At 39.4% G+C, this 15,904-nt stretch overlaps 1 protein-coding gene across 1 annotated transcript in view; it reads right to left on the bottom strand.

Annotated features, from left to right (window-relative positions):
- Window positions 1–615: 615 nt before the first annotated feature.
- Window positions 616–15,904, bottom strand: part of LOC118324042 (E3 ubiquitin-protein ligase HECW1) — a 68,687-nt gene continuing 53,398 nt past the window's right edge. The window contains exons 22-30 of the mRNA XM_035656158.1: window positions 15,753–15,867; window positions 14,861–14,974; window positions 14,195–14,347; window positions 12,609–12,707; window positions 11,420–11,549; window positions 11,116–11,262; window positions 10,440–10,554; window positions 9,577–9,775; window positions 616–7,369 (exon numbers count right to left, since the gene is read on the bottom strand). Of these exons, the coding sequence (XP_035512051.1) occupies window positions 7,258–7,369; window positions 9,577–9,775; window positions 10,440–10,554; window positions 11,116–11,262; window positions 11,420–11,549; window positions 12,609–12,707; window positions 14,195–14,347; window positions 14,861–14,974; window positions 15,753–15,867 (1,184 nt within the window). The 3' untranslated portion in view covers window positions 616–7,257. The remainder of the gene's footprint in view (window positions 7,370–9,576; window positions 9,776–10,439; window positions 10,555–11,115; window positions 11,263–11,419; window positions 11,550–12,608; window positions 12,708–14,194; window positions 14,348–14,860; window positions 14,975–15,752; window positions 15,868–15,904) is intronic.

The following is a 15,904-nucleotide window of genomic DNA, read 5'->3' as shown; positions in this document are numbered from 1 at the left end:
AAGGAATCTTCCCATTGACCTTAAGTAATGATACCAGTTATATTACTCAATGTAGAGTTAGAGTTGACCTTAATGTGTCTGTGTTCCCTGCAGATATCCAATGGCTGTTAGTGATTAAAGAAGAGGTTCCCTCAGAGTTGAGTCCCAGTCTGGATCAGGCAGACCCAAAGATCAAAAAAGTATATTTTTTCCTTGTGAAATATTTGTTTTATGAAATGCCCTTGTGTTGTTTCTCAGTGATGAATCAGCATGTTGGTTTAAGGTAACTTACTGTAGGTTCACCTGAAATGAATTCTGCTGAGGTTCAGGTGGAAGGCCCAGCGTGGATCTTTTCTACAAAGAGGTGTTAAGCAAAACAAAGAAAATGACCAAAAAACTAAAAAAGACACAAAACAACCAAAAAGAGAAGAAAAAAGCAGTGAATCTCCAGGTGGGTTTTGGTGGACAATTTGGGCCGTGATGAGAATTGTTCAAAGTGCTATCTCCAAGGTCAAGAATTAACTTTAATTTAATCACTTATATCATTTAATTACTTTTAAATTGTACATCTTTTTTAGTTTCAGCCTGTACAATATATCCACACAATAGCAGCACAGTAACAAAGTGACCATTTTATTGAGATTCATAAACATTTGTATTGTGTGGTGGAGCGGTAGCACAGCCTGAGTATTTAGCAACCCGTTCTCAGACAAATCGGAACTGTACCTCTCAACATTATGTGTATAATAATCTACACACAAAAAACTAGGAACAAAACAAAAAATATGCATGCTTCAGTGTCACCTCCCAGCAAAGCTCCACCCAGTCATTCACACCCTCTGCTAAATTCCCTTTTTTAAATGAAAATAAACAAAAAGCTTGAAAAGACACAAATACAAAACAGCTGCTACAATTTGCCACCACCATACCCTTCTGCAGAACATCCCATGATTTTATTTCTCCAAAACCTTATGGAAATATTTCTATAATAGCTGCTATCAATGCACTTACATATCAGTGTTATGGGAATATTCAGACCATTCTTTTTCCAGAATAAATATCAGTGTTTAACATCTACAATGTATCAGCCCAATAAAACAAGACTTCCTTACACTGTCTTCACATTTTCAACAAATCACATACATCATTTTTATGCATGCCATTTGTTTCCCAAAGCACGGATTACTTGCAGGACACATACGGCTCTGAAATGTATGAAATAGTGTGACATCTGTGACATGAAAAAAATAAAATAAAAACAAAACTTTTCAAAACCTCAATTGACCCATCTGAGGTCCCACCCCCTTTTGCTCTGTGCTCCAATAACAGTTGAGCAAGCCTCGGTCAGAACCTCAGACAACTTTCTCCATTCCTGTACTTAAAATATGCTATGCATCTTACATTAGCTAATGTTAGTAAAATGCTTTCTAGCAAATGTAACTAGCCATCTATTCTACATAAATCATTAGCTAGCTGGTTAGCTAACGTTTTGCTACAGAGAAAAAAACTAGCTCACTAATCTACGAGTCGCTAGCTAGTTACATCTGAAAGCTAATGTATGCAAAACGCTGGGTAACTAGCTAGCTAATTTACATAAATAGTTAACGTTTTGCTGACATTAGCTAACCTAAGATGTGGGCTATCTCACTTATCTTTTAACCATCTTCATAATTTGGTTGTCCTTTCAACATAGACAAGTACAGGAAGAAAGCCGACTGACGTTCTGAGCGAGGCCGAGCGAGGCTTGAGAGTTCTATCTGGTATGAACTCTTGTGTATTTCAGAATTATTTTCAAGCCACATCTGCTACCACACTGTGGGCAGCTAAAAGATTTCTTGCTACGGTTATATCTGGTATCACCTACATGGACTTCATTACTTTTCAGAGTATTTATGGCTCAGTTGCCCTGCTCTCCTTTCAACCATTGTTACTTGGTTATTGGAGCAAAAAGGGGCAGGACTTAGGAAGGGTCAATAATAAAACGATGATGAGGCCACCACAGAAAGCGGTGAACAGATATACTGTGAGCTGAATGGAAACAGAAACAGACACCACGGTAGCACATTTCCTGCACTGAGCAACAGAAAACCAGCTAGCTTATGGATATTAGAAAAGATGTACATACATATCAAAACGCAAAGGCTTCAAAAGTGAAGGCAAACTCTGATGCTTCTTATCACAACATCAAAAAACTGCAAATAAACAAAACATTCAAGGAAAGCTTCAGGACTTCCCTTTACTTATAAATACAATACAGTATAAATAACAGTACAAAAGATTGTAGAAAAAAAGACAGGGAAGATGCAACATAATCACAGCCTTGTCCTCTTGGTTGTACAGATGAGTGGATAAGGCCTCACCACTGCCAATGATGAGTGCAGTACTACTAATCTGACTGCCAGTAGTGAGTTTATCAGGAGAGAGACACATCTGATTCTAATCTAACTCAAACCTAAATTTACTGACAAGGAAATCCTGTATTCCTGTTGCTTCTGTAGTGCCCCGTTAGCCCACTGTGATCATTTCTGTAGCCAGCACGCAAATAAAGCACCATTAAGGTGACATCACATATCATTAGAGATGTTCATCCCATTGTTAAAATGAAAATGATAAAAAAAGTGAACCTGTGTATTCAACTGTTGCTTAAAAAAATACTCCCACAGGCTGCTTATGGTTAATGATGGGTCAAAGTTAAGCTGTGGTCAAACATGTCCGACCTGTGTAGAACACTATCTGTTCTTACACCCGCTGGGTCCTACTCAGCGTAAGTGGGTTGGGGGCTGGAGCCTATCCCAACATGCCATGGGTGAATGACAGAGAAGGGTGCTGTACAGGTTGCCAGTCTCTCTCAGGGCTAACAGGCAACTACTTTTCTGTTACTGAGGCCCCATTTACACTTAGAGTTGCTCCAAATCCAGTATCAGAAATTCTTCTGTCTAAAATCTGATATTGTTGCGCGTTTGTGTCTGTGCATTGATCTGATACCTTGTCATTTATTAGTCCTGAAATGGGACCCTGTTACTTCCCAGCAGTGTCCAGGTCATCATTTCCCCCCCAGGGTAGCAGGTCTCTGACATTTACAGGTTTACAGGTTTACCTGAGCCAGGCCATACATATATAATATATCATTATAATTAATATTATGCATATACTGGTAAGCCTGTATTTTTGCTATTTTAAAACGCAGACTGGTACTTGGTACCAAACAATACGGGAATGAAAAAATGGTCTCAGAACTTCTCTATTTACACTTGCCATATCAAGGGTATTATATCTTAGCACCATTGCCAGACAAGAATGTCGATATTGGATGATTCTCTGAGACCCCAGATTGCTGTCAGTGACAATGTTATTTATATCCAATTCCAAGAATTAAAGCAATTCTCATGGTACAATATCATCTCATGGAAACTATGGTATACTTACGGGTAGGGGTAGATTGTCGTCATGGCAAACATGGCTAAGGTGTGGTTAGCTAGGGCGAGGCAACCAAAGAAACTGGTTAATGTTAGGGAAAGACTGGGGTTACAGTGAACATTAATTGAAGGAAACCCTACTTTCCGGCTTTCTACATAAAGGGCACTGTATGTTGGCCCTGGGCATAAATTGTGAGGTACTAGATCATCTAATATGGACATGTAAGTCTTAGGGATATTGAGCAGCACATCTAGATGAACTCATTTACCCTCAGCCACATTTAGTCAATGCCATTTCTTTTGCTGTGATGTCTAAATACAAATTAACATCAATTTAGTACTGCACTCTTATAACATTAGTGGGCAGTTTAAAAAAGGTGTCAAAATCAATGCAGCAGAACCAGAGATGTTCCTCTCCTTTCCTTTTTCCTACAATACCCAAAATGCATCTTGACAGCTGACAGTTCAGTCTGGGATTCAGGTGTGTTATGCTAGTAACGGCTAACGACTTCACACAGCTCACCCTGGAGACACTAAAGACTTTATACAATTTATTTCACATATGTACTCATACTCCTCAACAACTTTGATTTGTGAAATTAGTGGAGTTTAACTTGAACAATTAAGATCATTCAACAATGACAAACCCTGCAGTTACATTTTTAGAGGAGTAAAGGTCTATGTGGCTATGAGAGTTTTTTTACCTTTTCAACATTTGGCTAAAATGGTGGACTTCAATACAGCTTTAATGCTTCTTGGTTGCATTTACACTTGGCTTATACTTACTTCTACTTTTTGATATGAGATAATTCTCTGTCCAAGACGCATTAGGTGGCTATGTGTAAATGGGGCATCAGATTCTCCAATAACACGACTTGTGTTTAGAGTTTGAGCGGAACCCACACAAACACTGACAGAACATGCAAACTGTTTTCATAAAGAACCAAAGCAAATATCTGCACTCAGGACTGTCCTCATGTCAGGCAGTACTAACCGCTAAGCGCAACAACCCCACAGGCCACATATGAGGCAGTCAGTAACTGAGGCACAGTTTCATTACTGGACTAGAGATGTAGACAAGGGGCTGGGGGTTGCTGAGGGTGCACTGCAGTCGGACATCATCTGAAAGAACATGGTAGACTGTGGAACAGATTGGAGTAAAGGTCTTAACTATTGCATATATTACACCGGTTTGTTCAAGGGCCCCAGTACATATGATTAGTTTATACCAGAAGGGGCTGATCGGTTCAGGCAGCCGATGCAACGATCCCAGGCCATTGGAGCCCTACATGCTTTGCTTCAGTCATGTTGTTTGAGATGGTAAAGGTTCAGATACTGGAGTACCTGCTCCGTGCAAAGAGCAACACCATGGTGATGGTACGCAGTCACAGAGAAGAAGTTCATCAGTGGTAGTCTTGAATAAGACTACAAGCAGCTACCATTCAAACAGCAGGACCAGAGATGCTGAGAGGTGAAGCACCACTCTGGCCAACGGGGCCAGCAGGAAACACAATGTCCACATGCGCATTCTTTGTTGTCAAGGAATCAAGAACTACCAGTTTGCTTGGTCAACATGATCACAATCAGTCTCCACAGAGGGGATCCCAGAAGCCCTTGTGAAGGAATTAATGGCTACTTTGATAGTGGAGATGTGACATCATCCTCTCCGCTTTTGAAAGCATCGCAGAGCAAGAAAGCTGGAGAGAGACTGCTGGAGTTAGTAACATTGCTGTCCATTCAGAGGAGAACGTCAAAGGTCTGTTCCGAGCTGCTGTCGTCACTTTGGACTGAGCTAAAGAATGGGAAGCTGTCCAGATCTCAGCCTTCCCGGACCATACCAATAATTGTTGAGTGTCAGACATGGATAAAGTATTGTAGAAATTGTTGATTCTGTAACTACCCATCAGACCCTCCTATTTTTCATATTACACCCTTTACCTGGATTTGCTGTCAGTGTACTGCATCTGAATCAGACCAAAGTTGTTTATGAAGTATTCCTATATTACTGTATCCAGTTTCAGTATGCCAGACCACTTCTATTTCCAAGCAAATTCTCTAATTCATGAAGGACCTTTAGCACTTCTCTCATGTCTCTGCTCATTGCTGTGGAGCCTGTTGAAGATTGTATTGGCTTTCAAATTATTGACATTGCTTGAAAAAGAAACTTCATTGCTATAGTTAACTGAGAGCATAACAAGAGAATGTGCATGGATGGCTTAACTATTACTTACAGTGGCGTATACCTTCAGTGGTCCATCTCCTGTTTTCCCAGAAGAGCATTTTAGTCACCATATCAAAACCATCACCAGTTGTTCAAGGGGTCAGATTTGGGCTCTAATTTCTTATCAACGTGCAGTCTTCTCAATAAATTGTCTGCAAATATATTCTTTGCCTTCACATCTAGCTGCTGTTTCTGTCATTAAAACACAGTGATACCGATAGCCTACCCTCCTTTCTTAATCACCTTGCAACATGCAGGATTCCTTAATTACCATCATTTGCCATGATTTATTTGACTCACACAGATGCTAAGTGGTCTTGACAAAGTAATCAATCGTTAATCAGCCCTCTCCTGTAGCTTAGACTTCTGCTGCGCTGCATATTTATGTCTCTTCTCAAAATCGCCAATGTGTTGCAGCTACAGCTCTGACTGACACACAAGATCCATATAATTCTTTATATTAGTTATATTTTAGATTGGATTTCAGGGTTCTACTGTTCCCCCTTCAGGCCTTGAAATGGCTGGTGTCTGGCACCAAGCTACATCGCATTTCATTTATTCTTTATGTACCAGATCCCAGTCTCAGATCCTCAGGTAGATTCTTACTGGCCCACCACAGTCCAGATCAAATACATAATGATCCTTGTAGGCTCTCCAGATTAAAAATCACACGATTGTTCCTTTGGCATCAGGGCTACCAGACTTTTGCATCCATCTGATGAGCTTTTTTAAAATCTGCATTATACTTCGAACTGCTTCTTTAAAGCCACATAGATTACATATTTATCAGAATTTATAAGAGCAGCAAACCACCTGAGAATTTGTGTGCCAGAATTTGCACACGTCATTAGCATTGAGATTGAATTCACAGAAAAGATGCACAAATGTATACGTCCGAATCTGTCATGTTTAATCGAATGTCTTATTTTTTTTCTTGTGTAGACAACAATTTCATTCGATGTGTGATAAATGGGAAATGTTAAGCTTTGTCATGTTTGTGTGTGCACTGTTGCATGATTTGTTTCTCTCTGTTTTTGCAGTATATGCAGTTTTTGTCATTTACTACTTTATCACTTAAATCTTTTCTGTGAGTCAACATTTCAACCCGGTATCAACAAGTATTTAGATGTCATAATAGTGTCTTAAATTTTATGTAAAGTTCTTGTTTTGGGTGCTATTGTGTAGCTATCGTTTTACTTTACTTGTTGCTGATAGTTTTTGTTAGCTTTTTCTGTTACTGTAAGTATTTTAATCATTGGATGGATGAAGCATTTTGCTATATGCAACTTTAAATTATCTTGATTCCATTTTTACATACCATTTGTATGCATATATATAGAAATATTTTTATAAAACGCTGCTGCTGTGTTCCATATTCTCCAGTCTCAGTGATTAATATAAAAATAACCGTAGTCCTGCCGTGGTGCTGTCATAAAGATCCTCATAGCTAAGTGAGAGACTCTAACACAAAGTACCATAACAGTGACGTACATATATCCATATGACCAAAAACTTTGTCGAGTACAATCCAGGTATCTTTACGACGTATTGAGCCCACAATTGCTGCTTGTTTTTCGCATTGTATCCCAGCCAGTGTTACACAGAAAGGGATGCGGTGTGGATTTGTCTGTCTTGTCTGTCTCACTCCAGGCCAAATGTGCTGGTTTCCTCCACCGCGATCAACAGTTTCTCATACAGCATGGTGTATGAGGGGTACGGTGGCAGGTCCAGACGGTTAAAACAGGTATGAGCCCTGAGAGAGAGAGAGAGAGAGAGAGAGAGAGAGAGAGACTGTTAGACAGTATACGGCTTTTGAAAAACATTCAGGAGGATCAAGGACACCAGCTTGTATCTATCTCAAATATCTTTTTGGTGTAAGCAGCTGGAATGAGGAATCTAAGGGAATTTCTCATCTCGATATTTCAACATCATCATATCTACATATAGGATTTCCTTAGTATAGTAATACAACAGAGTTTTCAAGGTCCAGTGTTGCTTTTATCGTCTCCCGACAAAGGAATTGCTGCATAAAAGCGGATGTTACAAAAAGACAGACTAAACATTTATGCATACATACTTGACTTGTCTAATATTATGCTCCTTTATCTTGTTGCCTCCCCAGAAAACATGGAGCTTTTCTTCTGTGTGTGGCTCCCTGTTTTGTTCATTCCGTGCTTGTGCACACGAGTGACACTGTAAACAGCCCTCCCAATGGTTGCTTTATTCGACTTATCTACAGGTGGTAGTAACAAAAGTAAACATGGATGTAAAGCAGTGGTTCACTACCTTTTTTCTTAAGGGACTCCTTTTCTATTACTGACTGAACTGACTGACTATCTGATGGAAACTTAATATTAGAATCAATGTATAACAATATCAGCTCTGTGAATATAGTTTGTGTTCAGGTCTTCACCGTGCCCATATCCTGTGATTTTTTTTTTTTAAAGTTTATATGTTAAAGAATAATTCAAACTTTATAAATATCAAATTAATTTAGTTCTCCACATAAATAAATGAAATTCTGAGATATAGGCCTAATGTATTATTTTTTTTTTAATCAAGTTTTCTTACTCTCCTTAAAATCAAAAAGGACTCACAACCTCCTGTGAGGTTTTGGTGACCCCTAGTGGGGAATGGGACCCCCAAGTTGGAAACCAGTGGATTTGCAATGAGCATGGAGATGGATTCAAACAAAACTTTTGTTAATAAGAAAACTCCACAGTCGACTTTAAACTTAGCAAATGTAACTCAGCTCAACAGCGCCCACTGTTGTGTGACAACTACAGGTTAATGCTACATGCTAAATTATAAATTCAGCAGTCTGTAAAGTTCAGTACACACTATCTACCTCAAGTTTATTAGCATTAGCTAACATTAGCCCCCATAAGCTACTGGCCACAACTGACCAAGTAAAGCTGAAGCAGCAAAACCTCTGAATGTATTGAACTGCATTTTGTAGCTTATTACTTTTTTAACTTGTAAGAGAAAGACTATTCCTTCATTCAAAAGTTACACAGCTCCACTTTACACCACCTCGGCTGTGATGCTGAAGCTTCCACTGTCCACAAAGTCACACTCTTGCACCTTTCCCTGCTCTGCAGTGAAACCTGAGCCCTGCTGCTCTCTGTTTCTGCTGAGCATGCTCACATTTTTCACTGCTCTTTGCCAAGTTAATGTCCCACTGTAAGGTCAGTATGGGCTACACACCTTTCACAATATCAGAGGAGGGAAAACACCAAAATAGCTGTTGTGCTGAGCTGGCGCACTGTAGTGAACAGATGTGGACAATGTCACAGCATTTACATTGCTTACATTAGCAGCATTACAAGCTTCAAGTGGCATTAATGAAAGAATACATACCAAAGCACAATGCTGCTACATTTTGGAGGTGGCAGGCGCTTTTAATTATCATTAAATTCAAAAATTATTATTATTATCACCAGCCACGTGCACTTCACAGTCACAAAAATCACATGACTGAGTGATACTTAATGTTACCTCTTGAATATCATAAAAAATGCAGTCAACATCCCCAAAATGTGTTTAATCCCAAGGAGTATACATTTACCAGATCCAATGGTTTGTATGAGAGCAGAGGAATGATTTAAACTTAAGAGACAACTTGTCAGATTGTTTTGTATTTCATTCATAAGTTGACTCGTGGGAAACAAGATTTTTGTTTTTGTTTGCTGATAGCAAGTTAATTCAGGTCATACTCGAACCGCAACAAGTAGTCGATTAATTGATTAATCGAAAAAATAACCAAAGAAAATTAAAGTCCAACTGTTTTTCAAATGTATTAATCATACAGGCAAGTGTTTTATGCAAAAATCGTAAACATTTAATGTTAAATGTTTTAACAATTGTCGGTTGGAGCTCCAGGTGATACATTATTGAATATGATACATACATCATCATTATAATCATCATTATTATATTGTGTGACACTGGCTTAGATACCTGGGTAGTGATGTGACTTTGCCCCACTTCTCGATGCAGAAGCGGCGTAGGCCGTTGGATCCCCGCAGCGCGGCAAAGCCTTCGTAGGGCACGCTGGATGTCCCGGTGACAAACTGCAGCAGGCGGAGACGCTGCTCATTGTTGAAGCGCTCCACGGCGGCCCAGAACCACCGCATCACTATGTGACCATCATGGTAACCTAGTGGTTGGGAGTCAGTTAACATGTGAATCAACTCAGGTTAAGGGCTTTGCATGCACAAGTCTTATACACTGTAAAAAAGAATCTCAATAAAGTAAAAAGGCCTTGTTTCTGGGAAATGAGTCTTTCATGTTATATTACTTCAGCATATCAATGTTGTTTTGGTTTTTTATTGTTATGTATTTTGTTTGTACTTCTTATCAGTAACTGATAGTTGCACCCTTTGTATAAATTGAAAACATCCTTTCTTAGGAAGTGTGATTCTGTCTTGGAAAGTAAACCTCAGTTGATTCGTACAGCATCTTCCATGTGTTACTAATAAAGTTGGAGTTCTCCTTCACGTCTTTCCTTGACCTCTTTCCACCAAGGTCAAGGAATAGTGTTTAGGAAGGACATAAGACGTCTTCTTTTCTTTTACAATTCAACTGCAACCAATGAGTTTGTTGACTTTCGAGCTTTGTTTAATGCACCTCATGTTCTACCTCAGACTGTTTATCTAGTGTAGACATTAGTGGACTGTGTATGCAAATGAACATATAGGCCGACATGTAACTAGTTTTTGGTATTTATTATATTTATAATATAAACAGCAAGGCAAATAACAGAAACATACTTAGAGAGTTTACATACGGTTTTATACACACACACACACACACACACACACCTCCTCTGTACTCCGTGTTGCTCCTCCAGTCGCTGAGGTCGATCTCTACCGTACCGGCGATAACCAGCTCTAGCTCCCGTGCGTCGAACACGGACACCAGCCTGGAGTCTACCACCTGGGAGGGAGAAACACAAACACATGCAAATGTTTCTGTTGTCTTCAGGTGTGTGCGGTTGCATGCTTGTATATGCATGTATGCAGCTAGACTTTAGAAAAAACTAAAATGAACTAAAACGACATTGTGTAGTTATAAAGCTAATAATATTTTATTGTAAACTATTTTGAACATTTTTCATATTACAATAAAAATAAAAATAATACTTAACATATTAAAACAATAAAAACTAAATTGAAAACAAGCATACCCACTCTGGAAACTAACTGATTTAAAAACAAAAATGAACAATTAAATAAAATAAATACTTACAAAATACAAGAATATGAAAAACACAAAACTATAAAATACTCAGCTACAGGTATTACAGTCTGAATGAATCAAATTACTTTATATTTTAAAGCTTGAAGGTGTTGACATTGTGTTTGAGTGATTCAATATAGATCATGACTTGATAAAAAATAGAAATGGGTTCCCAGCTAGTGTTAACCTTCTAATAATGTTGATAAAAGGATTTTATGGTGTTGTGTACTGTCTGAGAACAGAAACCTTGCTGTTTACCTCGTAGAAGCCTCTGACCAGCGCCTCTGTCTGCTGCACCACTCCTCTCTCCACCCTCCACTTGGCCATTCGCTCTATATAATCCTTCTTGTTCTTCTCAGTCACCTGGAGGTGGGAGCCGCCTGACTTCAGCTCCCGCTCCGTCACCTAGCAACACAGGAGGTACTGGATCTAGTTAGCAGCGTAAGTCATCAAAGCAGTACAGTGAAAGCCTGTCAATGCGCAAATACATACGTTATACTAAAGATCACATGCATGTGTTTTAGAGTTGAAATGTCTAGCCGATCCACAGACACACACTGACCTGGCCGAAGACCTCCTCATTGACGGTGAAGGTGAGGTCCAGGATGTCAGTGATGTCGTTGTCTTTCATCCACTGCAGAGACTGGTGGAACTCCTCGTCCAGATACTCCAGATCAGACAGGTCTGTCGGCCTGAGGGACACGCAGAGTTGTGTCAGCTTTTTTGAAAATAACAGAGTTTTAGAGCTTTTGCAAAGAAACATAAGTGTTCTGAAAATTGTTTGCAACCAAGTTAATAGTAAAGACACAAACGCTGACTTAAGCACAATTCCTCCCACATAGCAAAACCAAGTCAGTCAGTCAGTCAGCCTGTGTACTGTAACAGGTCCCTGTAAACTGAATGCAATTCACGTACTATTGGTTTCATGCAAAGGTTTGGGCAGACTTAAAAAATCTTACATAACGAATAATCATGAATAATCCTGTGAAGTTATCAGCACACTTGCCAACCTCCAGACATCACAGCCTTAATCAGGAGAGCAAACTTAACCAGGGTATCTTCCCAATGACATTGCTGATTTTTCACAGGCATATTAATCTAATAATAACCTCTCAATCATGGTTATCATGATAAAGTTTCGGAGCAGTAACTCACTCACTAACTCCTGCCTACACACAGTGCGAGAGGAGGCGGAGAATCACTGATAGATCTGTCTGTCGACTCTACACTTGAAAACCATTGCCAAAATTAGAGTGCTGAAACTTGTCTGGTCTAACATAGGGCCAGAATAGGGCCAGCTATGTTCACACAGTTGGCTGAGATAAGGCTATGTCACAGGCCATTTGTGGCTACCCACTTGTGAATTCTTTGCTGTATTTGGGCCGAGTGTATGAGACTGACCAGTTTTGCTATGTGGGCTAAATATTTAACATAAAGAAAAGCTTGTTCATTCTTTTCAACACAGCAGCTGGTTCCCCCCACACTAAATTCCCATTGTCAGATTTTTAAAAATATATCCTAAATGTTGTTCAAAAAATGGGTAATAACAATACAATAACTTTATGTTATGGCGATCAGTTTTGGGTTTTTTTCAACTTCTCAGAGAACTATTTTTCTGTCAGTTTGGTATGATGGATTTCTATGAACACTTCAATACCCATTTCCATACCCATCTGTTGTTTTAACCCCTGACAGAAGTAAATGATACATGATAAATGTCATGGTACGTGTTAGTGTGTGTGTGCACTGACTGTCGGAGCAGGGCCTTGTAGAACGGTCTAGTGAAGAAAGCATCCAGCAGGTACTGATGGATTAGAGCCAGACCCAGGATACGACCACTGAAACGGAACCTGGAAACACACACACACACAGACACACACAGTTGAATCAGTTGAACAAAATGTTGATGATGTGAAAGTCTAGACTACAGCATCACATAAAAAAGATGTTAAACATTTTGAAAAAAACATTTTCTAACTTAACTGACCAAGTCATGTTAGAATCTGTCTGTTCAGAATGTTCTTTCTTTTTTTCAACTTTATCTTTATTGTATTTTTTTGGAAGATAATTACACAGGGTAGAAAATGAGAAGAGAAATGAACTGAGCTTATGAGGAGCAACAGGTCTACCATCTATTAAGACAACATCACTTTTCTTTCATTAAACCTTTCTAGCCTTTTTCACAACACTCGTCAAGCCATTGTTTGTAATCTGGTGCTTCAGTCTTGAGCCAGTTCATTGTGATGGCCTTCTTTCTAGCAGCTAGGAGAATCTTGACCAAGTATTAACATATACTATTAAAAACCACAGCACTGGCACAACTTTGGATTACAGTATACTTGTACAAGTACCTTTATGATAGGATGTACTTCATTCTCATTTTCCTTTTTTTAATTAAAATAATCCCTCATTTGTAAATATCAAAATAAATCTTTTTTGGTTAGATCATATGCGATTATTAAATCTTGAAAACGTCTTATTTCAACTTGAGTAACTGTGCATATGGTTGTTAGACCCTTTCCCACTCACTGTTGAAATTTGAAATCAAAAATGTTCTTTCATGAAAATGAGGCTCTGTACTGCACGACTACAGTAAATGAATGAACACACAAAGTGCTATAGACCTGTCCGATGGACGGCAGGTAACTAGATATCAGTTGCACTATTTTGGTTTGTTTCTTGAAGAAGGGTCTCCTGAGAACCATACGTGAGGTGGGTCTGCTTGGTTCATCCCACACCACATTTCAAACACCCTCAAACGATATGAGTATGTGGCCCTCTGAAGGAGCTTTGCCCCCTTAAGGGTCTGCACCACAGTGTGTGGTATAGCCATGCGATAAGCCTGTACGGTGCACTTCCATCACTTCTGGTAGACTAAGCACATACATACTGACAACGCCGAATTCCACAACTGGGCTACACCTAGATGCATCAGCAATCCACCGTCAGTGTGCTTGATGTCTGCCAGAGTGACTGTTTTTAAAACAATCCACAAAGGAGAAGCAACAGCATCTCAGAGAGCTCTCACTGGAACCGGGCAGTGGGTCAATGTCCGACTGTACTGTAAGTAGATCTCTTGTACTATTCCCAGAAAATCTATTTTCTCTTTCTTTACACTTCTGCTTAGACCCACGTCTGAACTGCTCAATGGAAATAAAAAAAACAGCGCAATCCCGCACACCTGTGTATATATACCTGTGTGTGTCAGTACAACTGGTGTGTCTAAATAATGATCCACATAATCTACCTTATCTGAGGTGGGGACTAGCCCTGTATATATACGAAATATGTAGCTGGGTTCAGATCTCGCTATTGTTTGTATTCCTGCACAGCTTACCATTCCAGATGGTTCTCAACAAACGCCGACATGGGGCTGATTTGAACGGTGTATGTATCGTTAGCCGAGTATTCAAACAGACCATAGTATGGATTGAACAACTCCTGAGACAAGAGGAAGAAGAACTCTCTGGACGGACCACTGTAGTCCAATCTGAGGAGACAAGAAGAAAGAGAAGACACATCTTTTACACATTTGGTCCGTAGTATATTTAAACTGAAAATAAATAGTTTATGCACCCCACCACAATATATTTTTGACAGAAAAACAGAGATAGAAATAAACCAAGACTTCACTATGTTCACCAGCTAGTCTCTAACTGCCTGTTGCTGAGGAGGTAGTCTACAGTGGATTTATGAGAGCTTTTTCCACTTAAAAACAGCTGCCTCCTGCTGCTGATGGAAACCAGGTTCATGAGAATAGAGTTGTATGCCAAAAAAACAAAACAGCCATTTAACATTTTACTTCATTTGATTCATTGTGTATATAACAATATTGGTTAGTGCAGCTTAAATATATTGTCTAACTACTAGTACTAACAAGCATGTTAAGTATTTCAATCACAAAGTGTTGGGCTTCAAATTTTTGTAAGAATTGCATTACTGCACTGGAACACATTTAGCTGTTATATCACTGTATGTGTGTGTGTGTGTGTGTGTGTCTCACCCCTCCTCTCCTAGGAAAGTGACGTAGAGTTTGTTCCTCTGCAGCTCTTTGCGCGAGTATGCCATCACCTGGTTAAAGGTTCCCTCCAGCAAGTGTTCTCTCCTGATCAGCAACCTACAACAACCAGGACAGCTCAGGCATCACACTGGGACTGTCCCCATGCTGTGGACTAGGAATTTAAGAAGGAGTCCCTCCTGCACCCCTCCAAACATTTTCACCACGCACGCACCAAAAGAAAAGTCTATATGTTAAAAAACATTAAGGGCTTAAGGTGGTTTCAAAGTGTTCTCTATAAGGGCAGGAATTCAATTATGGTTTCTCAGTTTTTATATTAAAACAAATTCTATACCGGAACCCAAATTACAAAAACACACTTTCATGGGACCTTGCCCCTCAATGGTAGCCATGGCACTATCTCCATGGACAAACCTCAGTGAACAGCTACTGAACTATTACTACTAGATACTATATATACTACATAAAATATGTAGTCTCACAGTCAATAAACATATTTGGAAGCAGATGATGATTATCTTCTAAATGTTAGGAGGGGAGAAAGCAGTGTGCACTGTATATGAAGATGGACAACATTTAGAGAGCTATCTAAATGTGAAGCAAAACATCTTGACAGCCCCCTGGTTTTAGCATATGTCATAACGCCCACCCCCTCTATGTGAGCAGATGTGACATAAAAAAGTTCTTATCACACTGATGTATGTTCAAGTGTTCATTTGCTGATAAGTTTGGTTTGAATTACTTATTTAAAGCTATAAAAGGGGGGTTCAAGCCATGATTGACAGCTGAATCTTGCTTGTAATTGAGTGTAATTGAGTGTAATCTTATTTTGATGGTACAACAAGCTACTTCATGTATGTAATTTACAGAGTCTTACTTGATCTTGCCTGGTCCCTGGCCATACCCCTTGGCTTCTAACTTCCTGTAGAAGTTTCTTAGTTTGGCTTCAAAGTCTCTGCGGTAAGGAGCTGGAGCCCTGGCCCTCTGCAGGCCTTCACACACACACACACAGACAGAACAAAAACAAAC

Source organism: Morone saxatilis, unplaced genomic scaffold (assembly GCF_004916995.1).
Source record: "Morone saxatilis isolate NCDOM2014 unplaced genomic scaffold, NCSU_SB_2.0 Contig0, whole genome shotgun sequence".
Classification (NCBI taxonomy): Eukaryota; Metazoa; Chordata; class Actinopteri; family Moronidae; genus Morone; species Morone saxatilis.
The sequence above is the reverse complement of the archived record's forward strand: the minus strand, read 5'-3'. Positions and strand labels throughout refer to the sequence as shown.